Source organism: Acomys russatus, chromosome 28 (assembly GCF_903995435.1).
Source record: "Acomys russatus chromosome 28, mAcoRus1.1, whole genome shotgun sequence".
NCBI lineage: Eukaryota > Metazoa > Chordata > Mammalia > Rodentia > Muridae > Acomys > Acomys russatus.
This window is the reverse complement of record NC_067164.1, coordinates 18,798,240-18,825,509: the sequence shown is the minus strand read 5'-3', so window position 1 is coordinate 18,825,509 and position 27,270 is coordinate 18,798,240. Positions and strand designations below refer to the sequence as shown.

At 46.9% G+C, this 27,270-nt stretch overlaps 1 protein-coding gene across 10 annotated transcripts in view; it reads right to left on the bottom strand.

The window, feature by feature from the left end:
- Window positions 1–25,164, bottom strand: part of Septin11 (septin 11) — a 92,575-nt gene extending 67,411 nt beyond the window's left edge. For 9 of the 10 annotated variants that reach the window (XM_051170584.1, XM_051170587.1, XM_051170590.1 and 6 more), the window contains exon 1: window positions 24,994–25,162. In XM_051170584.1, coding sequence (XP_051026541.1) covers window positions 24,994–25,020 — 27 coding nt within the window. In that variant the 5' untranslated portion in view covers window positions 25,021–25,162. Of the gene's footprint in view, window positions 1–24,993 lie in introns of all 10 variants that reach the window. The other variant, XM_051170581.1, reaches the window with a different exon arrangement.
- Window positions 25,165–27,270: the final 2,106 nt, after the last annotated feature.

Genomic DNA, 27,270 nt, shown 5'->3' with positions numbered 1-27,270 from the left:
ATAGGAAGAGGAGGGAGAGGAGGAGAAGGGAGGGGTGGAGAAGGAGGAGGAGGACGAAGAGGAGAAGGAGGAGGAAGCAGTGTGTACAGTGCTGTAGCACTGGCTGGGAGTCAATCAGCAATTAAAAACCCCGTCTCTAGCCAGGCGTGGTGGTGCACGCCTTTAATCCCAGCACTCGGGAGACAGAGGCAGGCGGATGGCTGTGAGTTCAAGGCCAGCCTGGTCTACAAAGTGAGTCCAGGATGGCCAAGGCTACACAGAGAAACCCTGTCTCGAAAAACAAAACAAATAAACAACAACAACAACAAAAACTCCGTCTCTGGTACCTTTTAGTTGGATGGCTTGGCGGTAAGTCTCTCTAATTGTTAAGCCAGGCTAACAACTGAATGCTGTAAGTTTGCTGTTGACTCAACTGAGAGAAAGCTCATCACCAAGCAGTCTTAGCCAGGTGTAAGCAATTCAAAAGGAAACGAGGTTCTCTCTCAACTTTGACAGGCGCTGATGTTTCTATAAGGCACACGTGACACCTAAGCTTGCAAAGTGGGAATAGGGTTCTTTCCTTGAAGCCCGTGGTCCCCAGTTCTGAGGACCACAGGCATCTGTTAATAGCCACCTCTGACTCTATTATTTCTAGAACTTTCACTGTTTGTGTTGGCAGTTCTCTGGAAGGTAATTAAATGGCAAAAATGAAAATCCCAAAAGCAACCTGCTAATTTCCATGCAAAACAGCATCAGGGTTCGTTGCTGTACATATAATTTCAATTATTAGGAAAAATAAGCCTAAGGGAAGGCCCTGGACACAGCATCAAAGAGAACTAAGTAGTCACACCATCTGAAGTGGCTGCCCTACCCAGGCAAAGTTGTGTTTTCTGAATCTCAGGAGTAAATTTCACTAAAATGTCACCCAGTCGGTGCAGCCTGGGCAACCCAGCCCCGACAAAAGTTAACCTGAGATGACAAAGAGTTGAAGTGAGAAGTTTTGAGGCGGGGTTTCTCTGTGTGGTCCTGTCTATCCTGGAACTGCATCTGTAGACCAGGCTGGCTTCGAACTCAAAAAGATCCGCCTGCCTCTGCTTCCCGAGGGCTGAGATTAAAGGTGTGCACCACCACTGCCTGATACACAGGCTCCTTTCTCAGTCCTCAATGCTTTCTGCTGAGACTGTCTCAGCCCCTGAGCACTGGTGGCCTTGTGAGGATTCCTGGGGGAAACAGCAGCTTGTCAAACAATGTCTTACTTCCAGAACATTCTCCAAGCATGTCATGCCACAGTTAATTCCTCCAAACCTACCATATTTTTCAGACCATAAGACACACTTCGGCCCCCCCCTAAAAAAGTAGGGAGGGGGGAATGAAGGTGCAGCTTATGGTCTGATTGCTTGTTTTTCTTGTTTTACTGCTCTAAAAATTGAGTGTGTCTTATGGTCAGGTGCGTCTTACGGTCAGGTGCGTCTTATGGTCAGAAAAGTACGGTAACTCCTCTTCACAAGAAGGGATGTGAGCTTGGAATGGCGGTTCATTTTGAAGCATTCACCAAGCAATTCCTTTGTGCCGGCCATTCGGCACCGAATTTAAAATCCAGAAGTGAGTAAGCAGGGAAAATACTATAGTACAGCAAGATGTCTGCTAATTACAGGCACCTAAGCTAAACAAGAATTCAGAGTGAGCCTGTCTCCGCCTGGGTGAGGGAAAGCTCGGAAGCTAGGCTAGAAGGATGAAAACCCACAGAAGAAGGAATACGGTAGAGAAGAGACGCACGGACAGAAAAGCGTGAGGAGGCAGACACAGGCTGGGCCCAGAGAGCACAGAAGGGCAAGCATGCCGCCAGGGGAGGTGAGCCCTTGTGTCTCCTGAAGGGCATTTTTGCAGAAATAATTTAAGATGTTTAAAAATAGAATTCTGCCTCTCTGACAACTGGCATTCCTTTGGGGAGTTTTTAGTCCTAACAAAAAGACCCCTTAGTTCTACAGTTTATGTGACAGAATTACAGGGTGTATGGTTTTTTGTTTTGTTTTGTTATGTTTTTAAAGAACTACGAAAGCTGGGTATGGTGGGCTAAGCCTGGAATCTACTTGGGAGCCTGAAGCAAGAGGATTCCAAGGTCAAGAGAAGTCTGGGATACAATAGTATAATTAGTTCCTGACCTGTCTCAAAACCACCCACCACCACCACTCAACACACACACACACACACACACACACACACACACACACACACACACACTACCACCAACAACAATAAAAACCACGCTAGCTAGGCAAGGTGGCTCACACCTGTAATTCCCACACTTGTGAGGCTAAGGCTCAAGGGCATTAAGATAGCCTGGGCTACAGTATGAGTCCCTGCTTTAAAAACTCAGAGCATTTGAAGCCTTAACTAATCACCAAAGGGCCTGGAAATGTCAGGAGTGATTCCCTTCATAAGCCCGTGGCTAAAGGCAATAAAACCAACTCCACATCCAAGGCGCTGACCACGAAGGCCGCACTTGTGTTTGTTCAGCTGCAGTGCATTCTGAGCTTACGAGCCACAGACTTCATAAAACGTGGCTCCTATCTACCAAATGAGTTTGGGCGGGTTTCTCTGCTCTAATTTCTTGAGGGGGAAAAAATGAACATGCATGCATTTATTAATTCCCTTGAATGCCTAAAGTTAGAGATTTGTTTTGTTTGGTCGGGGGCCTGAAATATGACTCGAAGGTCATACCATCTCGTGTTTTCCATAGCTTTCAGTGTTGAGCACTCAAGATGTCGCCCACGCAAATATTCAGCAGACTCCATTTCAAAAACTAGCAGATAAAAAGCTCCTCTCTCTGGGCCAATTCATCCCCAAATGCAACATAAAGGGGAACAGTTACAATAACAAGCGACACTTCCGGAAGTACCAGACCTCAGGGCGGAGTTGTGGCGTTGGTAACTACTAAAGCCACTGTGCTGTTGACCGATGCTCAACACTGCCATTTTCAACTCGCTTCTGTTTGCCTGAAAAATGAGGCAGAAATCCAGCACCTGACTCTTAACTAGAGTCTTTCCTTGGAGGCCAGGGAGCTGCCTCAGCCAAACATAACAGGAGAGCAGCGGACAGCTCCACACATCCAGAGAGCCTTTGACTCAGCGCCATGTTCCATGTTCCAGAGGAGGCTTCCAGGGGCAGAGGGGCCCAAGGCATTTACAAGCAAGATGTCCTGACACTGCCTATTTCTTTTCACTCACACTGACATCTGGAGTCTCAAAAAAACAAAAAACCTACCATTTTTGTGGTTACGGCATGGCTGAATATCAACTATTTCACGAAACTCAATCTTCTACTAGGATGTTTGCCACTTCTTTTTAAAGTTCTTATTATACAAGGACCAAGCGGGCCTCAATCCTGGTTCAGTCTCTGTAGCCCATGCTTAGGTACTGCCCGTGTTATTACTATTGATGATCTGATGTTCTGTTTTTCGTCACAGAAATGTAAGAAAGTGGGCTTTGGAAAGAGTGTATCAAAACCCATAGAAAGACAACAGTAATTTGGTAAGCGAAGTCAACCTCCTAGGAAAACATCTTAAAAATAACCTTCTAAGCCGGGCATGGTGGCGCACACCTTTAATCCCAGCACTCAGGGGGCAGAGGCAGGTGGATCGCTGTGAGTTCAAGGCCAGCCTGGTCTATAAAGCGAGTCCAGGACAGCCAGGGCTACAAAGAGAGACCCTGTCTCAAAAAACAAAAAAAAAACAACAACAAAAACTTTCTAAACAATTGCCTTTCTCATCCATCCTGGACTCTGTTATTGTCGTCAACAGTACATGGACTGTTTTTCTACAGAAAAACAGAAAATGTTGGCTCCTACTGGAAGGGAAGGGAGAGCGAACAGTTTACAACACAGCTCAACTCCCAGCCTTCAGCATCCTCATGGAAGGGAGAGTCCTGGATAAGGTGGCCTCTTACTCCTCTTCTGGCTCCAGCCCTAACAGTTTATTGGAATTTGGCAACAGACTTTCTTCTTTCCTATATCCACTTGCATTTTATAGCATCATCTTGCCAGATTCATAAATAATTTATACTCTGTAGGAACAGCCATTAACTGTCATTGGACCTAGCTGGGGGCTGCGGGGGAGGGTGGGGGTGGGGGAAGGTGGGGAGGGAGACCCAACCCTTCCCTATATATAGTGCATGCTTCGCCGAACGTGCACTTGCTTACCTCCCACACACCCTAGACTCACTCTCTGGCTCTACTGCCACGATACTCAACCATACTTGAACTCCACTCCTCTTCTCCAATTGGATATCAGATTATGGTCCAAGCATTTGTTTCATTTCTACTGAAAACAAATGCACATTGAACAAACATGTGTGTGCATGCTCGCACACACGGCAAAGAAGGCTTTAGTGCTTCCAGGTTTCTTGTATTCTAAAAGGCATCTCAGGGCTGAGGATGTAACTCAGCAGGCCAGATGCCTGCCTAGAGCAGAAGGAGCTCTGGTACAGTGACACGTGCATCCTCGAAGCCCAAGCACGTGTGAGAGCATGGGAGGCACCCGCAGTCCCTCATCCTTGACTACACAGTGAGTTCAAGATGCTCCTAGGCTACAGGAGACCTTATCTGCATAGGGCATGTCAATTTTTTTTTCAAAGATTCATTTATTTAGTATTATGTATACAGTACTCTGGCTGCACATACACCTGCAGGCCAGAAGAGGGCATCAGATCACATTATAGATAGCTATGAGACACCATGTGCTTGCTGGAATTGAACTCAGGACCGAAGAACAGCCAGTGCTCTTAACTACTGAGCCATCCTTCTAGCCCAGGATTTTTGTTTGTTTGTTTGTTTTATGAGACAAGGTTTCTCTGTGTCACCTTGGATGTCCTGGACTCACTGTGCAGACCAGGCTGGCCTCCACTCACAGTGATCCACCTGCCTCTGCCTCCTGAGTGCTGGGATTAAAGGTGTGCACCACCACAACTGGTCAAGGAATGTCAATTTTTAATGGTCTCTTTATTTACAAGGAAAACAAATGAATTTCCTCCCATGGAAATCAGATTTCAAACTACCAGAGTCAGATTACAAATGTGTTTATATGTCCCACACATTATTTTCCAATTATGTGGGCTTAATGTTGCCAAAATTTAAGGAAGAATTTTCACTTCAAATCTAGTTGTCTGTTTTGTTTTCCAACACAGAATCTAAGCTTCGGTAGCCCTCACTCATCCCTTCAGAGCAGTGTGCTGTGTGCTTGTGTGGTGACAGAATCTGAGTGTTGTCCTTGCCTCTTTCTGCCTCCAACGATGGCACTTGCCTGAGTCAACGGTGGTGCTAGGCCAGACCCCCCTCACTGACTCCTTACTATCTTGCATATGTGGTGGTTAGGGGAGGGGTGTTGCTTGTGTACCATATGTGCAGGGTACTGGGGGGGCAGTTATAGTCCCCCTGGGACTGGAGTTACAGATGGTTTTGAGACACCATGTGGGTGCTGAGGAATCAAACCCGGGTCCCCTGGGCCAGTGCCCTTAACCACTGAGCCAAGGCTCCTGCCCCTCTTCTATAACTTTAGCATATATGCCATTCGTGATGCAATTCAAAAGTTACGTAAATGCACCAAAACTACATGATAAACCATTGAGATGAGCTACTTAAAAGAATAAGCAAGCATTTCTTATTAATGCTATGGTAATATTAAATTGAGCATTTTACTAACTGTAATCATGTATAAGCACTAGATTTGGATTATGCAAATGTATCTCCTTTTTAAAGATGTGCTACTGCTGGTTTAAATCGAGACTATTATAAAAGTGTTTGAAAATCTAGAAAATCAACATTAGAAAGTCTGCTCATACTGGTCTTGTGGTCTCTTTGCTGAAAATAGTTGCTGCATTTGTCTCATCAGGCCACAGTCCCGTTAAAAGCCTTAATGGCTTCCTTTGAGGAAAGGACAGCACAACTGATATGACGAGGCTTCATCCTCAATCTTGGGGCTTAGCTCTACCACGGATTCCCAGGCCTCCTGTCAAACAAGGATAAGATTGGCTTCACAGAGTATTACACATAAAACGGCAGAGATCTTGATTGAGAAGGCATTTATTAAAATATAGAGCAGGGCTGAGCATTCATTGGTGGTGCATGCCTTTAATCCCAGCACTTAGGAGGCAGAGGCAGGTGGATCGCTGTGAGTTTGAGGCCATCCTGGTCTACAAAGCGAGTCCAGGATAGCCAGGACTACACAGAGAAATCCTGTCTTGAAAAACCAAAAAAAAAAAAAAAAAGCAGCCTGAGGTGGTCAATGATTTGCCAGGTGTGGTGGTGCACTCCTTTAATCCCAGCACTTGGAAGGCAGAGGCTGGTGGATCTCTGTGAGTTCAAGGCCAGCATAGTCTACAAAATCGAGTCCAGGACAGCCAGGACTGTTACACAGAGAAACCCTGTCTCGAAAGACCTAAAAAAGAACAAGCTGCCCTTTGAGCCTTAAATGTGCCACAAATACACACACAAAGATCAGTGTTAAAACTTAGACCCCATCTTGGTGCTATTGTGACATGGCAGAAACTTTAAGAGATAGATAGAACCTTCAGGGAGGTCTTATGTCGGATCACAACTTGGTCTCACCCTGCTGCTCCCCACGATGTGCTCCCTCAGTGCAGACCCCATCAATGCCTCACAGATGGGGACCTCCAGAGCTGAGAACTAAAACGGCTCATTTTTTTGTAGGCTGACTGTGACAGCAGTGGAGGGTGACTAGCACAGGGCACTCACTACACGAGTGTCCACTATGGCCATGAAGCGTGGAACAAGAAATGATGACACAACACAGTCCCATCCTATCTCCCAGGAACATTTCCCAGAGGCAAGAGAAGCCAATGGGTGGGGTCTGCAGGAGAGATGGACCTGGAAAAGGACCACATCCTGCTGCAGCTGAAGGCATGCAGTGGTCCACAAAGAGCTGACAGTTTCACACAGCCCTTCCCCTAATGTAGTATCTTCTATCAATAGAACTGCTTAGCCAAGGCCTGGGAGTATGTCAGATGACACAAGATTCCCTGGCCATCACAAATCCAACCCCCCTAAGTCCTGAGATCCAGGTACAGGCTTCCAAATTTAGCATATCCCTACTCCGCACCTTATCGCAAAGAGAAAGCCATTTTTAACTGTGAAATTCAGCATCAGCTGCTCAGCTACAAGCCTTGCTTTACGCTTCAGGGGAAAGACACTTCCAATGTCCTCGAAGCAGGCACTCTTTCCTTCACTGTGTCCACATGGCTCCCAGGTCCTTGCTACAAGGGTGCCTTTTATTAATGGCACTTCCCACAATTACTCTACCAGTAATAGATATAAATGCTCAACCTCACAGAGACAAGTTTCACAAAAGACCCCGTGTTACTGCTCATCAATGGTAGAAACATGTCTTCCCCTGTCCCCACCAAAGTCTCTGCAATGCTGCAAGTAGGCTGGGGCATGGTGTCTCTGTCCTCCAGAGGTCACGCCTGTCTTAAAACCTAGGTGAGAATGACTGAGCGCTGCGACTTTAGGCCCAGCAAGTGAGTCACAGAGCAGTGGACCACGCCGGTGCGACCCCGGGTCAGGCTGGCAAAGTTTTCTGAGGAGTCTTATCTAAAAATGACCCTCCTCAGCCTTTTTGCTCTTTCCAAAGTTGCCCTGCTTCAGCACTGCTGCCCGTCAATAAATATTGCATATGAATAGCATTTTGTTTCAATGCTTTAAATTATGCATAAGCCCAACGTTCAATATAAGGACAGGTAAGAGAGGCCTGGCACAAGTGACGGTACCACTGGGATTCAGCTTGCTTTTGATTATGATGCGGCGGGTGCTGCTGCTGCCGACCATGTTTGGTAGCGGTGGTGATAAGGGTTATGGTGTTGGTGATGATGGACAGTGGTGGTGGAGAAAGAGTTCAAGGGCAAAGATGGTCACACGTCGGGCCTGGCGTGGTGGCACACGCCTGTCATCCCAGTACTCGGGAGGCAGAGGCAGGTGGATCACTAGGAGTTCTAGGCCAGTCTGGTCTACAAAGTGAGTCCAGGACAACCAAGGCTACACAGAGAAGCCCTGTCTCAAAACAAAACAACAACAACAACAAAGATGGTCACATCTCTTTGGGCTCTGTCACAGGATAACTTTCACTATCTATATACTTTTACTGTGACATCACAAAATCCTCTGGAGAGTACCCAGGGCTTCTCTTCGATGCCACTCATTTCCCTCTCTCTCCCAAACCACCAGCTCAGCTCTTTAAGAGATTGGTCAGTGCCTCCAATCATCTCAAACCCTTTAGAGAAGGGAGGTGATCAGACACACTGGAAAACAGATGACACGAGACCGCTCAGGGACTAGGAACTACTAGGTAACAGGACAGAAGGTTTTATCACACCATTCTCAACTTTGATTTTTTTTTTTTTAATTTTTGTTGTTGTTGTCATGGCAACTCACGCATAGAATCCTAACACTTGGGTGACTGACAGACACAGGAGGCAGGCTCTGCCAGTGGCCAGCCTGTATATAGCAAGCTCGGGCCGACATGGACTAAACAGTGAGACCCTGCTTCAGAGTTTTTCTTAAAAGTAAAAAATAAATAAAACATAGAAAGCAGAGAGAAAGATCAGATCATAATTATTTCCTTGCAGTGCTAACAACGTTGTGTTATCCAATATGGGAGCAAGTAGCCCCGTGTGGCTGCTTTAGTGTAAATTAATGAAAATGAAGCTGGATTTTAGGGAAGAGATGACTCAGCAACAAGAGCCCTGTTGCTCTTGTGGAAGACCTGGAGACCGTTCCCAGCACCCACAACCATCGGTAACGGCAGTTTCAGGGGATCCAATGCCGTCTTCTACCCTCCACTGGTACCCAAGCATGTACAGGGTGCACGTATGTACATGCAGGCAAAACTATCAGGCATGAATTTTATTATACGCACCTAATAATAATTTTAACATTACCTAAATTGAATTTTCAGCTCTGCAGCTATATACGAGACCTGTTTTAAGGTACAATAGCCATCCATACATGACTAGTGACTGACATATTTGACTGCAGTAGAATACTAGCATCGTCACTAAAAATCCTATCTGCCGGAAGTATTCTGTACTTGAGGCTGATATCAGTAACCGCCACAGTTAGAAGGGGGCTGAACCAATACCGAGGACTTGGCCTTTCTTCGCTGCAGGCTACCACGGGCAGATCTCAGTCCCGATGCATCACGTAGCAGCTGCGGGCACCGGGCTGAGAATAACAGCTAATGGCCCCACTCACAAAGCTGTTGTTAAGGAAAACATTTACCTACTGAATGAACCCTAAGCACAGGAGAAATCTGTGTGGTTACACAACTTCAATTAGGAGAGCGCTGTGATGTGTACAGTGAGTCTAGGGGCAAGGCCCAACCCCCACCCCAACCCCACCCCCGAGCAAGGTACCATAAACATTCTCAGAGTACATGTACAGACAAAAAGGAAGGTCAAAGCGGCTCCAGTTCAGAAGCGAGGGCGTCACACATTTCAACTTCCAATTTTCTACATCTACCGTCCTTATTTTAGAAAATAACTTCCTACTTGCCTTTTCTTTCTTTCTTCCTTTCTTTTTTTTTTAAGCTCAGGCTGGCCTCAAACTCACTACATAGCTGAGGATAACCTTGAACCCCTGACGCTCCTGCCCTCCTTTTCCCAGTGCCTGGACCTGTCCATACTCCAGGATCCTACTTGCTTGCATTGGTGTCTGTTGAGTTCGTTGTGTATTGTACGCATACTGTGCACATACATATGTTTTACACAAGGGCATTTTCATACAAGCATGCGCTATACATGGAGCTACTTGCTTTTTTAACACCTAATTTTCTCGTGGTTAAGGTTAAGCATTAAGGGACTGGAGAGATGGCTCAGTGGTTAAAGCTGAGTACAACTATCCATACAGAGGAGCAGATTTCAGTTTCCAGCACTTACATAGGATGGTTCAAACAGCCCCTAACTCCAGCTGCAGGGGATCTGAGGTCTTCTTCTGAGAACCGACACACATCTACATGCACACACGCATGCAGGCGCGCGTGCATACACACACACACACACACACACACACACACACACACACACAGTAAATACTTTTTTTTTTTAACAGATTAAGAAGTAAATAACAGAAGACTAGCTGGGCTGATACTCAGGAAATCAAAGTATTTGAATGAATGCAAAAGTGCAAGAAGATTATCAGCTCAGACTGTGGTCCTAGCATTTCACCTACACATGATGAAACAGCTTCCCCTTCCCAGACAAAGCAGACCACAGAGCATCTCAAAGAAAGAACTGATGGGACTTAGCCAAGCATGGTACCAGAAGCCTGTTATTCCAGCACTTACAGGTAGCGGAGCACATGAAGACAGGAGAGTCGGGAGTTCAAGATCAGCCTGGGCTACATGACACTCTATCTCAAAAACAAAACAAAACAAAATAACACCCTTTAAAGTTGCCTTTATAGGATAAGGGCTTTTTTATTTTTTATTTTTTATTTTTGTATCTATACCCTCAGTCCCTCTGTTCTGGGCTATTATAAAAGAAGTCTATCAAATAGGATCCTCTTATCTCTAAATCTCATATCAAATAAATGCAGCAACAATAAAACAAAAAGCCTGATTATTGTATTAGGACATAATAATCTAAGTGCATCTGATCCCAGGGCAGACCATTCAAAAGCAAGCATTTTCCCCTTTGACGCATGTGAGGGGAACTGTGCACAGTGCAGGCCAGCACAGGAGATGGGGCAGAAGCTGAAAAGGGTAGTTACTTAAGGACAAGTTCCCTTGTCCAAAGCTGTGAGGATCAAGACTTGGACAATTTATCTCAAAAGGTACTTAAAGACTGAGATATTACAAAAAATAGTCACAGCCGAAATATTTCATTTTACCTCAAAACATCTAAACACGCATTCATTTGTGGGGTTTTGTTTGTTTGTTTGTTTGTTTTGACAAAGAACCAAGGCTTTTTTTTTTTTTTTTTAAGTCACAAGAATCTGAAAAAATTTGCCCAGGTTACACTTCCAATACAGACACACACATCTTTTGTGATTTCATTTATTTTGCTTTTTTAAAAAAGGTATTTTAAGCTGGGTCCAGTGGCGCATGCCTGTAATCCCAGCACCCGGAGGCGGAGAGGGAGGCGATCTCTGTGAGTTCTAGGCCAGCCTGGTGGTCTACAAAGCGAGTCCAGGCCAGCCGGGGGGGCGAGGGGGTATTCTATTTGGTGGCTCATTTTTTTATTGGCAGCACTAGGTGGCAAAAGCAGGTGAATCTCTGTGAGTTCAAGGCCAGCCTGGTCTACATTGTGAGTTCCAAGACAGTCAGGGCTACGTAGAGAGGTCCTGTCTCCAAGTGCATGTGTGTGTGTGTGTGTGTGTGTGTGTGTGTGTGTGTGTATGTGTGTGTGTGTGTATGGATAGATGATTGGTTAATAGACAGATAGACAGACAGACAGACAGATGGACAGACGGACAGACAGCATGCGCACAAGTGCTATTAACCACTAAGCCACCCCTCTAGCACCCAGCTCTACATAAACCCGATCTTTTGCTCTCTTTTTATAAATACTTTGCCTATATTAAACTCACAAGATTTATTTTAGCAAAATTCTTACCCTTACCAAATCTTTCCAACACGTCTAATTTAAGAGCAAGTCGATTCACACTTATATTTCATAGATTTACTGAACATGAAACTAAGCCATGCATGTATGGTGGCTTGTACACGTCAAAAGCAGACAACTGTGAATACAGACCCACACACCTGTTGCCTCAGCTACACAACTGTCACTGTCACTAGTGTGCTGGTCAAAACCAGTTGGTGTGTGGTGGGCGGGCTGCCAGAGCATCCTGCGGAAAGGATGGGCAGTGCAGAACAGAGTCAGAAAATGTCCCCTCCAGATTCTGAGACACTCACTCCTTGCCCCTGCCTTAAAGCCAAAGCATGCTCATACAAAAGGGCGGCCCAAGAGAAAAAGAAGCTGGTGGTTATCTGTCAAGCTCTTCAAATTCCTAGTAAAATAGGCGAAATAAAATAAGCCCCCCCCCCCCCTTTCTGATTATAGGAGCCCAGTTCCTACATTTATCCAAGAGACAGGCAAGAACTGGATGCCGGGCATGCGTTTTGAGTCTCAGCCTTCTCTTGTCACAACCGTCCACAACTCAGGAGGGTCTCAGACCCTATACTGGTTGAGGAAGCCTGTGAGAACCAGTTAAGGCAGAGGAGGGAGATAACTCAGCCAGGCCCGAAGCCAAAGACAGACCGTGGATCTGGTGAGGACGTAGCGGGAGAGCGAGAAGGAATCCGACTTGGGCTTCTTTCTTTCTTTCTGCCTGGTGCCAGCAGGAGTACAGTGCTTGTTGACTCAAAGAACAGGAAACAGGAAAAAGCCAGTGAAGAATGAGAACAGCTCCTGAGAAGGAGCGAGCAGGGTGTCCAGCAGGGATGAGCAAGGGACTCCCGAGGCCCCGCCACTGGTCAGCGGCTGCTGAAGAAGCCGAGCCACCATCTAGCTGCATGTGCTCCAGTAAATAGCTTTCATCACACCCACACTCACGCAGGCGACCTTAACTAAACTCAGTGGGGATTTTTTTTTTTAAAGACATGAAAGTAGGAGGGAGACTTGGTGAAAAAAAGTAGGAGGAGTCCACAGGGAGTAAGTAGGAGGGAATAAGACACAGTAAGGAGAAGGGGTAAGTGATCAAAATACAGATGTATTAAATTACCAATTTTTAAAAAGAGGGAGATCCGCCAACTCCCCCCCATGAACCCCACTGTAGAATGTCAAAAGGACACCATCCCCCACTTTGATTGGGATATAAAACCCAGCTTACTGTTCACTGCTCAGCCACAAGTGAGTGATTTATATCAACCGCTGGAAGGTTCGGGAAACATGGCGGAAACAGGGATGGAATGACTAAGAGCCAGAAGCCGGGAGGTGCTGTGGACCGCAGTCCTGCAAGCATGCATGGCCGTTGCATGTATGACCTCATAGCAGCTGTGACCACCCCAGCACAGACTGCATACAATGCCCCTCCCCAACCTCTGTTGTGTAAAGAGGAAGGGCTCAGGAGGCGGTACCTCTGTGGAGTTATACCAGTTAATTGTTGATGGGAGAGGGAGGGAATTTCCTTCAATAATGTAGACACGGGTAAGGTGCCCAGGCTGCTGTTAATAAATCTTCATTCACATCTCTATGCTCAATTCTAATGAAAGCCATTGAGTCACCAGACACAAAAACAAAAATAGAATTTGTTATCCAATACAAAGCGGCCAGTCCTAAAACTATATGCACACAACAAAAATGGACCATCATTTTTGGGTCATCATCATTTTATTTTTGTGTATATGTAAATACATGTATGTAATAATAATAATCAGGGAAGAGGAGGCTATCAAGTTGTGGGAAGGCATTTGGAAGGAGATGGATGAAGGGAGGGGAAAGTGATGTAATCGTTTTTAATTAACAGTGATATAAAAATAAAAAATTTTTAAGACTGAAAAAGAGCTTTGAAAAAGTTAAAAAAAAAAAAAAAAGGACATGAAAGTGGAAGAGAGTAGGTGAGATGAAAAATGGGATTGCCACATGCTGGAGGAGGGCAGAAGGGCACATACATGCATGAAAATGTCACAATTCAGCACATCACTATGTATAATTAACATATGCTAAATAAAACATCTTAAAAACCCAGATTAGTTGTTGCAGATCCTCAACCATACAACTTAAAAGCCAGCTTCAAGCTGCAGCCCCAGATAGCAAACTAATTACTCATTTCAATGCCTGTAACCTCAATTGTCTGCCTTAAAACCATAAAAAGACCTAGGAATTTTAGTTTCACAATGAGGCAAATCTGACGACCAACAATTACAAAACTTCCTTAGAGGCCTCAACTATGAATATATGTTTCAACTACAAACGATGCAAACAGCATCCCTCCGGGAGGGCTAACTAAGAGGTTGATGTGGGGCAGGGAGAGACTGAAAACAAGGCAGCATGTAACTAACAGATTAAGCAAGCTCATCCAAGGTGCTGGCTAGTCGCAGACTGCTGGAGCAGGTACAAGTCAAAGCCGAGAGGTCAAAGCAAAGTGGGGAAGATGTCAATTAACATCGAGGGGAATGTGATGCAAAGATGAATCCACTTGGTTTATGACCTTTCTAAGAATCTCTCCGGGATTTCAAAAACAGCCTCTGGCTGAGTAAAGAGATCATTTGAGCAATTACCCTAAAAACTCTTGGGCAAACAAACTAATCCAGAGCCTCAAAATTGCCCAGTACTGAGGCCTGCCCCCACAGCGAGGAATTCGGGGCTGGTACTTGTGCACCTGGTTAAAAGCTCATGACTGAGAGGTCGCAGGCCTTAGGGGCGCGCCTACTACTGCTGCTTTGCTCAATGGACAGTGTCAACCTGCCTAGCAAATGTTTCCATCCAGACCCACAGATCAGTGCTGCTCTCGGTCAGAGCAGCTTCTGTAAACACAGAGCCTCGTGATTCTTGGAAGTGCTGAGAGTTAAGTATTTGTTGAGAGCTCAGCCTAGAGTGAGACATCTCTGGGACCCACTTCAAATTCTGGGAACGATGGAAGAAGATGGGACAGAAAGAATGTGAGTGCTGGAGATGAGAAATTCTGAAAGACTGTCTTCTAAACAAGACCCGGCTGCTGCATCTATGAGCTCACAGGATAAGAGGCCCTGCTGCAAGTCACAGAGAGAAAGCCCATGGATCGGATCTTTCAGCTGTGTTTTAGTCAGAGAGCTGGCAATCTGAGTGGACTGCATTAGAGTCTGAAGATCTGTTTGCCTCCCATCTCGTCGTTAGCAAGCAAATTATACAGAGGAAGACAAAGGCGCTCAATCATTCTAAATTCGACTAGTTAAAAAAAAAAAGTGACATCCCTGAAATAGGTAAATCCAGGTTTTGTTTTGGGGTTTTTGTTTGTTTGGTTGTTGTTGTTGTTGTTGTTTTTCAAGACAGGGTTTCTCTGTGTAGCCTTGGATGTCCTAGACTCACTCACTTTATAGACCAGGCTGACCTCGAACTCACAGTGATCTGCCTGCCTCTGCCTCCCGGATGCTGGGATTGAAGGTGCGCACCACCACGCCCGGCGATAAATCCAGTTTTAAATGAATGTTATCCATTCAAAAGTAACGACGTGAGAGTTCCATTCCAAGGATCTACCCACGGAAATTACAAGAGTTTCCGTCTACACTCACTTCCTTTCAGACTCTACTGTTTCTAAGTTTGACATCCATCCTTCACGAAATAGTGGTAAAAACCTAGCGAATGGTCAATTTGCCTGAGCATCACTTTAACACCTGGAGTAGTTTGACATTATAAGATACGCAGATTCCTTTATTGTATGGAGTCAAAGAGGCCCCCAAACAAGAATCAATGAGATTTCATGCAGGTTTCCTTAAAACTCAAGGACCGCTGCTTTGTGTGATGTGGTAGAACCGGAAAATGGACCAGGAAGAGTGAAGCCGGAAGAAGATAGGAAAGTGACTGGGAAGCTGCAGACTGAGGTTCCTTAGGGGACCCTCAGAAGGTAGTTACCCTATACCTCAAAACTGCCCAACCTCCCACGCCCTCACTCATAGATGTGCTTTGGGATGGCATTTCTTTGCACATCCAGATGTGGACATAGGTCAGTAAAGCTAAGCCTGGGGTCTGTCAGCACAGCTGTGAGTCTGCACCACCTGAGGGTCACAGAGCAACAGACAAAGGTGGTGGGAGTGAGGTCCACACACGTGTTCAAGCAAGTCTTAGACAACAAACACACTTGGAGAATGAGTTTCGCTTCTTCGGCCGCCGATGTTTAGAGGGAAGGCAGCAATGTTTATAGGGCACCCAGACTGCAACTACAGAACCATGCCCAAGAGCTGGTGAGACACATTGCCAGTGTGAGAAGGCTCTGTTGCCTTTTACCATTCCCACCAATATTTGATGACCCTTGTTATTTATTTACAGATTTATTTGTTTATGTGGTTTTGGGGGGGATGGTCTCATTCTGTAGCTCAGGCTGGCCTCTAACTCACAACAATCCCCTTGCCTCATTCTCCACAGAGCTACGAATACATGTACACTACCATGCCCAACTATTTGCTAGTATCTTTAAAAAGACAAAGGAATCTAAGAGTATGCACAGACACTGTGACATATTCCCAAGAACTGTAAGTGAAATGCCAAAGTGTTGCAGTCAGCCACTATTGTGGAAATTCAAAGAAAGAAACTGGCCAAAGCTTCACAATGACGCTTTGGAGCAAGAATGTTTAATACTCCGGGCTGGAGAGATGGTTCAACGGTTAAGAGCTCTGTCTGCTCTTCCAAAGGACCTGGGTTCAATTCCAAGCCACCACATGGCAGCTCACAACTGTCTGTAATTCCAGTTCCAATGGCTCTGACGCCCTCACGCTAAAATAAAATTAAATAAATTATTTTTTAAAATGTTTTAATACTCAAGTCAAAGGTATGATAACTAGAAACTGGGGCCTATACACTTCCAGGCCTCAGTTCTAGCTGGAGTGAGTGGGGCAGCAGTGTAAGTTTGAAGCCAGCCTTCAGCACAAAGCTGTTACTACGTCAGCATTTACTGCCCCCTCCCACCCCCCAACTATGTTTCATAGTATCACTGTATCCAAGTATCAACTGTTTCACTGGTAAGTCTGTTGCTACTCGACAAAGGAAACAAGTAGCCCGCCTAAGGTCACAGGGTTTGGTGAGCCCTTCTGTAGCATCCTGGCTTCAGAGGCTGTGTTCTTCCCCAAACTGCTCGGGTGGGGGGGGAGGGCACACGCCTCACCCCTCTCCGCAGAGGGAGAAGCAAGGGGAGGAAGTGGGACATCTGCATTTAGGACAGACCAGCTGGGAAAGGCCAGCTTGGGAAGCTTCCCAAGGGAAGAAATTCTGTCGAGCAGCTGGAACTCCTAACGGTCCCACAGACATTTCCCATAGAGTAAAGCCCCACGCTGGGGCCCGCCAGCAAGGAGTACACAAGGTCTTTCAGAAGGTCGCCACATCACTTGGCGATGATACCACTGGAAGCTCATCATGAGAGGACAAAGGCGTGGTCACACGCTGTGCCCTCAACTCACCCTTTCTTTAGCTCTCCTTACTAGCCTGCTATATCACACCACCTTGGCCAGCTGCAACCAGAACAGGCCTAAGAATGTGAGGAAAATCACTACAGACCAATCATTAAAACAAAAATAAAGGGCCCTGGATTTCAATCCAAGAGTCTTGACTGAGGAATGAACCTTTGCTGAGTAAATCAATGCCCCATCCATCATCCTCACCCTCATCCTTATCATCATAATGACCCTTGGCTTCATAGAGAAATTAGAAGATTCAGTGTGTAGGGCAGTATGGTCAATTTGTCATTGGAAATACTAGCTGCCTCTCCCTGGAGGATTGACCTCCCATCCCATGGCTCTCCAGCTTGGCCACGTAACTTACAGGGCTGCCCTTTACCAGAAGCTTACCCATCCATATTCTGATGAATGTGCGGAGGACCCTTTTCTTTAGCCAATGAAACTCATGGGGAAGTGATCAGTAAATCAGCTCTGGATCCAGTATGTCTTTTTCTTTGGCCACCAGAAACAAAAGCCTGGGCCGGGTGCTGGAATCAACGTAAAACAGGCCAGTCCTCACAGACAGACCAGATAAGAATCTTCAATGAGAAGTAACTCTTGGCTGTGTAAGCTACCAAATCTCAGGGTCAATTTGCTACCTCAACACACTTCAACCTAATGGACACAGATGGCAGGCCAGTGCGCACGTTGATCTTAAAAGCTGTTCTCAAGGATAGAGAATTGGCAGCACCTGGTCTGGAACTGGTAGCATTCTTTTGGGAGGCGGGGCAGCTGTGGGAGGTGGGGCAAGTGTTGGGAGGTGGAGCAAGCTTTGGGAGGTGGGGTAAGCTTTGGGAGGCGGGGCGAGCTTTGGGAGGCGGGGCCTAACTGGAGGAAACAGCCTTGAGGGCTATCTACTCCCAGGCTCGGAATCTGAGTCCTGGTCCTCCGTGATGCGATGTGAACAAGAAGTCATGGAGCTGGCCACCACCATTCCTTCTGCAACAGGATGGTCTCTATGTCTCCTCAGACCTTTAGCAAGAAGAAATCCTCCCTGTCTTACGTTACTTTTTGTCTACAGCAATAGGAAAGGCAACTGTCACCATTCACCATTCTAAAGCTTCACCCACCAATGGGCCAACTCCAACTAGGTGAGTGATAAGCTCGCATCTCACTTTCCTGCGTCCATTACTTCTCACCTGCATATCGCACACATACTCTGTGTACTGTATATTGTGAGACTAGAGGCATAATTGTCGCAACAGAAATTTGAATAGAATAAACAAGTTGCTACGAGGGATGGTGACACATACCTGTAATGCCAGTACAAGGAGGGAGAAGCAGAAGGACCAGGAATTTCGAGAACATGCTAGGCCACTTAGCAGTTACATTGGTAGTTCATATAGTAAGACCCTGGCTTAAATAATAATAATAATAATAATAATAATAATAATAATAATAATAATAATAATAATGTTATTATTATTATTTCCTCATGCACAAAGATTTTCAATGGCTTCTTTTTTTTTTAAGTTTCAAAATTAGGTCGAAATAAATTCAGAAGACACTCTTAGTGAGATTCACACACGTATATGGCACAAAAATACAAAAAGGTGATGAATGGAAACTCTGGTCTTTAATACATATTCCGATTCTTATAGGACCCAGGGGGCTCTGAATTCCCTTTTCTGATAATCCAGTCCTCCTCTCAGGGCTCACCGTGAAAGGCGTCTCATCTCTTAGTGCGTCCTCGTGTCTCCTCTGCAGACATTAAACCTAAAGAATTCATAGTCTACACACTTCCCATGTCTTCCCTCAGACAAGGCGTGAATAGGATACAAGGAATTTAGTGAGTAACAACAGTGAAGACTTGGCTATATAAAAAGTCTGCACGAGGGACTGGAGCGATGGCTCAGAGGTCGAGCACTGATTGTTCTTACAAAGGTCCTAAGTTCAATTCCCAGCGACCACATGGTGGCTCACAACCGTCTATAATGAGATCTGGTGCCCTTTTCTGGTGGGCAGGTGTACAGGCAGAACACTGTGCATGTAATACATACATACATACATACATACATACATACATACATGCATGCATACATACTTACATACATTCATACATACATACCTTTTAAATGCCTGCATGACTTGTACCTCTTGCCTCATGTTGATCCACTCCCTCCTGAACGCTAACAGGCCGGCTTCAGCCACCTGGACCAATACCTCAATGAAGGACACAAATCTGGAGACCACGTGTGGACGCTCACCTCACAACCTCTGCTCTCGCACACAGAGTGAGTGAGCAACACATTAAAATAACATATTACAGAAAAGAATGACTATTTTCAATTTCTAAGAAAATTACAAATTCTTCCAAGTGCTGCTACTTATCAAAAGAAAGAACGTAAATTCCATATTAATTAATTTCCTTTTGCACAACAGGAAAAAAAAGAAAGTTTTATTTGTTTTGAACAGATGTCCAACTTGTAGGGTCCAGAGAGTTACCTTCTTGGAGGATGACTCCTTCCGGCTTCTCCAGCCTGCTCCCTCTGTCAACACCACCACTCCCCATCCCACAGGGTCACAGTTCCACAGGTGGACAGTGTCTGCACAGCTGTGTCACTGGACTTGAGAGCGTTCTCTCATTCACTGGCACTGACACTAAAAACGCGTTAGGGTTTGACTTTAGTCATATCAGGGAACACACTCCTGATTTCTAACTCAGGCAATGCAAATTTTATTTCTGATCACCCAGCAAATTCTTTTTTAGAATCCTGCCTGTATCACCTTTACCCATGGACCGATCTTTACATTCAACAGAAGCTGCACTAATGGACAGCCAGCAGGGCTGAGTGGGTTTGGGGGAGGTGTTGCTTAGTTGGAAGAGAGTTTTCTGTCAGTCTAGATTTAAAAGATATGAGAGAGGGTATCAATCATAGTATAAAGTAGGTCCCCTTGGGAAAAAGGATAGAAGCCTTAGATTCTCTGAGTCTTAAATAATGGTTCAGCGTTGCTGACCCCAAGGACAGCAGGCATAGCCAAGGCCTCACAAGACAAATCCCAGTGAACAAGAAGCAGCCTCCTTCCCCACCCCAACCAAATTAAGATCCCATAAAGAGAAAACACAGGAGCTCCCCCCCCAGCGGTAGCCTGGATGGGCGGAAACACTTAGCGCTCTGGCAATCAATCAAAGCCAGCCCTCCAAACTGTAGCAATGTGGAGTCTCACCAGCATTCATCCCTTTGTCCCCATGCCCAACACTAAAGTGTTTGGATGTTCCAGCAGGGCCAGCCAGGCAGTTTGGTTTCTAATTAGCAGTTTAAGCAGGATGGGATATGCTTGCTGAAGTAAACCTCTTTTTGATGGAAACAGGGATCTGGCCACCAGCACCCCACAATGGTGGGGTGTGCTCCAGAGTTCTTGAGTCTGACCACCAACCACTACACTACAGACTCATTGCTAAAGGTCATTTAAAATAAGGTTTTAAAAAATTAATTCGTTTTCAAACAGTTTTAAAAGAAGCATTACTGCACTTTAAACTGTTCTTCATGGTGACTGTTGGCTCCCGAACATATGTAGTTCATATCATTCGCTCAAGAGTTAGGACTTTTTAGAACACACCCCAGCCACAGGGTCCACATACTGTTTAGATGGCTCCTCCCTGAATGTTCTGCAGCTCCGTCAACCTTTCACCAGACACACCAATCTGGATTCTTCCATCACCTTTTCCAATCACAGAAACATCAATTTAGGACAAAAGAAAACAATACTTTGTTGTTACTAACTCCTCACACAGCCCCCACCTCTTGAAAAGTCTATCATTAATGAAAACTGTCTGAAAGGATTCGGAAAAATGCTACCTGACTCCTAACTGTTGGTAGCAATCGGCACACACTTACTTTCTCCCTAGTTCACAGATTCTTCCACAGAAGTCTGTGGCTTTAATACTCGGGGATTTTACACATTTTAAAAAATGAATATTGGGGCTGGAGAGATGGCTCAGCGGTTAAGAACACTGACTGTTCTTCCAGAGGTCCTGAGTTCAATTCCCAGCAACCACATGGTGGCTCACAGCCAACTATAACGTGATCTGATACCCTCCTCTGGCCTGCAGATGTACATGCAGGCAGAGCTCTCTATATATAATAATAAATAATAAATCTTTTTTTAAAAAATGAATAAATACAGAAGTGAAAAATTGCTGCAAGGCAGGAGGGGGCTTTTTGTCCACAGCTATCTCTCACACCGAGGACTGAAACTGACGCAAAGCAGGTACTCAGTAGTGGTATTAAGTGGGCAAACAAGTGACTTTTCCATTTCTTTTAGTTGAATGGATGAAAGGGCAATTAAACAAATTTCTTGAAGGACATCATCTGCCATTTCCACCACCGGAAGCGTTGAAACAGTCCTTTTCTTGGGGGCGGGGGGGGGGGGGGGGAGTAGGAAACGCTTCTGCGCTGGGAAAGTAACTCAACCATAACACTCCTGGAGTTCTTCTCAGTTCCTAGACTCTATGACATAAACACCACGCCCAAAGAGGGCACACACCATCTACCTAAGACCTGATGCCCACGCAGAGCAACTAACATGCTTTGTTCAGAATCAACAGCTGCTTTGGGATATGGAAGCAAAAATACTAAGCCATTGAAAATGGAGACGTGTCCATAGGAGAGAAGCACTCTTGCTAAACTAGATACACCCCAGAAGCCGGACCTGTGCTTCGGGTCTTCTCAGGGCCCAGGCCTGAGGCCAGCGGGGAAATGGGCAAGCTGGGGATGCAGATTAAAAACAGAATACACAACATCACAGTAAACTACAGCTTCTGCTTGGTCACCAACAACATACCTGGACTTGAAATTTAAGCACTTGTAAACTGAGTATATACATTTATATAGAAAACACAGCACTTGATGGACTGGCTGGGTAGCTCAGTGGTAGACCAAGAAGAAAGCCCTGCACTCAATCCTCAGCATGGTAAACCGACCACAAAATCCAGGCATTTACACACAAGCATTCTGTTTGTTAAAAACTGAATCGTTATTCCCTGTAAACGTCGCACTAAAATGTCTAAAATTGAGAGCAATTCACTCAGATTGCATTCCTCTTGTCTCTGGACAGGAACAGAGGTTTGTACAGACAGGAGAAAGACTTATGGTTTCCTCAACAACTATCTAAAATTTTTGTTTAAACAAATTCTAAAGAACTAAGGCAACTCCATTCATGAATAAGTCCACTCCCATGGCTCTTTCCCTTCCCACCCCCTTTTCTTTCTTTTGTCCAAACCATGGGACAGAATAAAGGGGCTGAAGAGGTAGAAAATGTCAACATTAAAGATTTGGCCCAGACTTCTAGGAGCTGGGTTTGGAGAATCTTCTGCACGGACTGGAGTTGTTCTGAACCAACCAATTTACAGAGATCACGCTTTAAAAGATCATGTTCTGGGGGCTGGAGAGATGGCTCAGAGGTTAAAAATACTGACTCCTCTTCCAGAGGTCCTGAGTTCAGTTCCCAGCAACCACATGGTGGCTCACAGCCATCTATAATGAGATCTAGTGCCCTCTCCTGTCATGCAGGCAGAGCACTGTATACATAATGAATAAATAAATCTTTTTTAAAAAGAGAGAGAGTTGGGCGGTGGTGGCGCACACCTTTAATCCCAGCACCCGGGAGGCAGAGGCAGGTGGATCGCTGTGAGTTCGGGGCCAGCCGGGTCTACAAAGCAAGTCCAGGACAGCCAAGGCTACACAGAGAAACCCTGTCTCAAAAAACCAAAAAAACAAAAAAAACAAAAAACAAACAAACAAACAAAAAAAAAAACACCAAAAACAAAAGATTGTGTTCTGACCATCCTATGCAAATGATATCACACACTCTCCCTCCTGATCACTCCTACAACTGTGTGTGTGTGTGTGTGTGTGTGTGTTAGGGTGTCTTGTTTTCAAGCTTTAAGAAATGTGATATTAATTCCAGTGAAGCAATCTCCTCTGTATACACATACTTTCAAAATCTCCCTATTATCTGAATGAGAGGTCTGCCACAGGAACTCACATATGGCCGGCAGACCCTGAGTTGGATATGATCACGGCCACACAGCTAAATCTCAAACCAACGTATTGTTCCTATTTAACTGGCACATAGGAACTTACTAATTTATTGGAAATGTGCAGCAAATTATTTCTTCCACCTCCCCCAGCCCTCAAGAATTCACTGGCAGTGGATGTTACCAAAAAAGACACCCCCTACACAAAGCACTTACATTCCCAGACGCTTGCTGAGGAATCTAAAACATACATTGTTACTTTAGCTCTCTGAACCTGTGCCCTTAAAATAAGTGAGGGGAGGGCGAGATTTAACCTTGGCTTTCTTACCATAGTAATAAAGAGATCAGCCCAGGGACTATGCGAATTCCCTCAGTAATGACAGCCTCTAACCAATTAACAAGATCGTAATTTGTGTCAAGAGGAAGACAAAGTTCTGAAGAATGTGTCACTTAACAGCATTTGGAAGGCTGAAAATACCCATGGTAACACTTTAAGAGATGACCTGCGCTCATTTTCTGACCGTCGGAAAAAAGTTTTTCGGAGCACCTCAAACAGCAGAAAAAGCAACCGAACCACCAAATCGAGATAAATGTTGCAAAGGGTGACCCCATGGACTCCCTGCTGGGCTGAGACTCCTCAGGTTACAGAACGTGTGTGTGTGTGTGTGTGTGTGTGAGAGAGAGAGGGGGGGGGGAGGGACGGAGAAAGAAAGAGGGAAAAGCAAAGATTCTGAGCATCTGGGGTTTCGCAGCTTTCAGCATCTACCTAAGACTTTTCTCTGTATCTGTAAAATGCCAGGGTACCACCTGAAGCTAGCTGCAAAGTTCGAAAGGGAAGGAAAACATGAGGCACTACCCAGGAAGGACTCTCTTGGAGGCGCCCCAAGGGCAGACCACGCAAAAGTGGGCTATGAAAGTCGACAAAGAAACTGAGAAAGAGAAAAGAGGACTCCGCCTTTCCCATTGGGCTGGGTTCCTTTCAATAAAAAGGAAAAGCCGCCGCCACCGCCCCTTCCCTCCTTTTCACCCGAGGCTGGGGAGCAGACCCTGAACTACATCCTCGAGGTCCTACTCGCTCTGGCTGGCTCCGGAGTTGCGAACCCAGAGTCCGTCTACTCCCAGAGGCGCAGTCGGGTAGCGCGTGCCCCGGCCTAGACTGAGTCCGGACAGGAGCATCCCGTCCCTGGCCTCGGGTGCTGAAGCACTTCTCCAGGGCCCCTCCCTCCCGCCCCGCATTCAGTACCGCCGCCCCCGGCTGGTAGCCACAGAGTATTTCAGGACTTCCACCCACCCCGAAAGAGAGCCCTTTGAAAACTTTGTGTGTATGCCTAGGGCTTTGTCCACATCCTGGGCAGGGCCGGGTCACTCGGGTGGGCGCCTGAGGGTGTCCGGAATTTCACAATGCACCGGGGGTAAGCCACTACGGTTATCCTACCCCTTGGATCTGCTTCCACAGCCGTGTGACACCGCGCTTCAGCACCCAATTCTCAAGCCCCGATAGCCCCCGGGGCTCGAGGAAACCCTCCGCAGCCGGCGCTTTCTTCCACTGTCACCGGCCAAACGTTGTGCGCTGGTAGAGGGAGGTAGCTGGGGAAGGCAGCAGTTCAAGCAACCCCATCTAAGGACGCCTCAAAGAGGAATCCTTTTTCTCCCACATCCCTGAAATAGGGGCGCGCCAAGGCGACCCAATGTTGCATCAGGTAGGCTCTGAGCCTGCGGGCTCCCCAAGCTCCCCTCCGCCACAGACGCGCGCCCAAATGCATGCACACACCCACAGCCCCAGCAGCCACCACCCAGAGCCCCTTCTTGGTCCCCGCAAGTCTCCACCCGCATGCTCCCCGAAGCGGAGCCCACTCGGCACCCCGGGATCAGCATGCTGGGGAAGCGAGGCCGCGGTACTCACGCTCGGTCTCCCCACAGCCACGGCCATAGCGACTACGGCTCCGGCTGCGCCCGGCTGCTCTCTGCCGACACAAGCTGCTGCTAGCGCCCTTGCTCCTGCTGGTCTCCCCCGCGCCTCCCTCGCGGCTGCGCCCTGCTCGCGCCCGACACCCGCGCGCCTCCAGCCGCATCTGCTCGCCCGCGCCGCCCCGCCCGCTTTATTCCAGCAACATGGCCTCCCGCCTGGACTCGACCATTAGTGGCCCCGGGACGGGGGTGTAGAGAGCGCCCCGACCCCAGCCGACCAACCGAACGCGGTGGGTGGACCATGATCCTAGTCAGCTGGCAGGATGATATTTTCTGAAATCAGCCACCTTCCCCTCTGTGACTTTCTTTCGTGCCACTAAGGTGTCCCGAGACTGGGCTCTTCTTGACTCCCCCCTGCTGTAACACGTGCTGGAATCCGCGTAAAAGCCTAGGCGCGGAGGTCCCAACCCGGAGCTGCCACGCGCTGCGCGGAGCCGGCACCTGGAGCTGCTATGGGGTGGGGCAGGGAAGCTAGGGGACTACCGGGTGAAGGGTCTGCATCTCGAAAAGTTGCCCTGGTGACACGCTCGCACCGCAAGGAACCCGCTTAGAGAGTGTGATGGGTAACCCACTACGGCAGAGCGCGCCCCACGAGGAAATAATTACCGGTCTGCTGGGCTTCCTATCAGCAAGGGGACTAAACAAGCTACCGCAAGCCGTCGCTGTGGCGTGTGGCCGGGCTGGAGACCGCTTTTGGAGAGGAAGAGATCACAGTAGTTGATCGGTGGAGGACCCCAACCACCGGCTGCTGGGAACAGAAGAGAAAAACTCCCATCCTTGCTGGAGAATTTAGGCCGTTTGAGGGCTTGCTCGAGAGCGCTTCCCACCGCATCACTGGAGAGGTCAGTGGACTTTATTGGATCCCCGGAGACAAACCAGATGGCCCAGGGACCAGAGGCGTGCACGTTCAACCCTGGTTGCGGGATGTGGGGGATGTGGGGAATGCGCAAAGCGGTTGACAAGTGGGTGCGACTCATGGTGCATGGGACTGGGGAGCTCCTCCGCTATAAGGAAGGATTTTTCCAGCAGATATTGGAGGATTACTATATCTGGGTGGCAGGCGAAATGGCAACAAGCAAACCCCTCAAAAACAAGAGGGGTCTTTGCGCACGCATCTGACAAAGGCTGAACGGTGAGGGATGTCACGCGCTGTGGGTGTCCACCCACGTGGGAGGACCCACGACCACAAGAGGATTGCTATTTGAGTGAGTTGAGGAAACCAGGTGGGTTGAAGCGCAGGGAAAGTGGTACTAAAGGGTTGTATTCAGCCCACGTGAATGCGCCCTCAGGGCAACTGGGGGACCTCAGAGTCTGACCTGAGACTTCAAACATCCAAGTTAATGGGGGCCCTAAGTGTGCCTCTCCTGTACCACCCACTGTGGGCCGCAGGATTCCAATGCCCTGCCTAGCCTTTGGCTGAGGGTAAGTGGCCAGGCAACGCTGGTTCACCACTGGGTAAGTGAGGCGCTAGTAGCCTCCAGAATGCATCCCCACCCTTGGCGGTAGAACCTAGAGAATAGTGTGTTGAGGGAAAAGTGAGAGGCTCTGACATAAAGCCTGATTCTGGCTCACTCAGAGTTGGACAGCACTGACTTCTGTTTTGATCGCTTTCTGTTCTATAGCTATCAGGTCTTTTGAGAACCGGGGACCTCATTTATGCCAAGACAAAGTAAGCAAAACCCTGCCAAGGTTTTAAGATTGTCACATGAATGCGTGCTGTGCAAAAGCTCTCAAAAACAAGGATTCTTTTCTTCTGAGACTCTAACGGGATGCCCTCTTGCCCTTTGGTTGGGGAGGGGTGCTCATCTGGACGGGTGGAGAAGAGGATTGTGTATAATTTCTTATCCAAACTTAAAAACGTTTAAGATGAAAAGGGAGGCTGGCGCCATCTATAACTTCAGATGACAACAGGCAGGAGCTAGGATTTACAGTCATCCCAGCCATTGTTGCTGATGAACTCGGCAGTTGAGAGGTTGTCATAGTAATCACATCCCTAAGTGGACTGTGAACTCAAGAGTGCTTATCTGTCTATTGGCGTCCAGCACAGAATGTACATATTGCACAGGACTACCCTCAGAGCCAAACAACTGACATCTTGGGGGGGGGGGGGGCCTTCAGCTGTGCCTGTTTGTAAACAGCCATCCCAGCTGTGTTTGCTGACTGTTTGCACCCCCTCATAGAGGGGCAGTGAGACTCCGGGGACCCTTGCTGA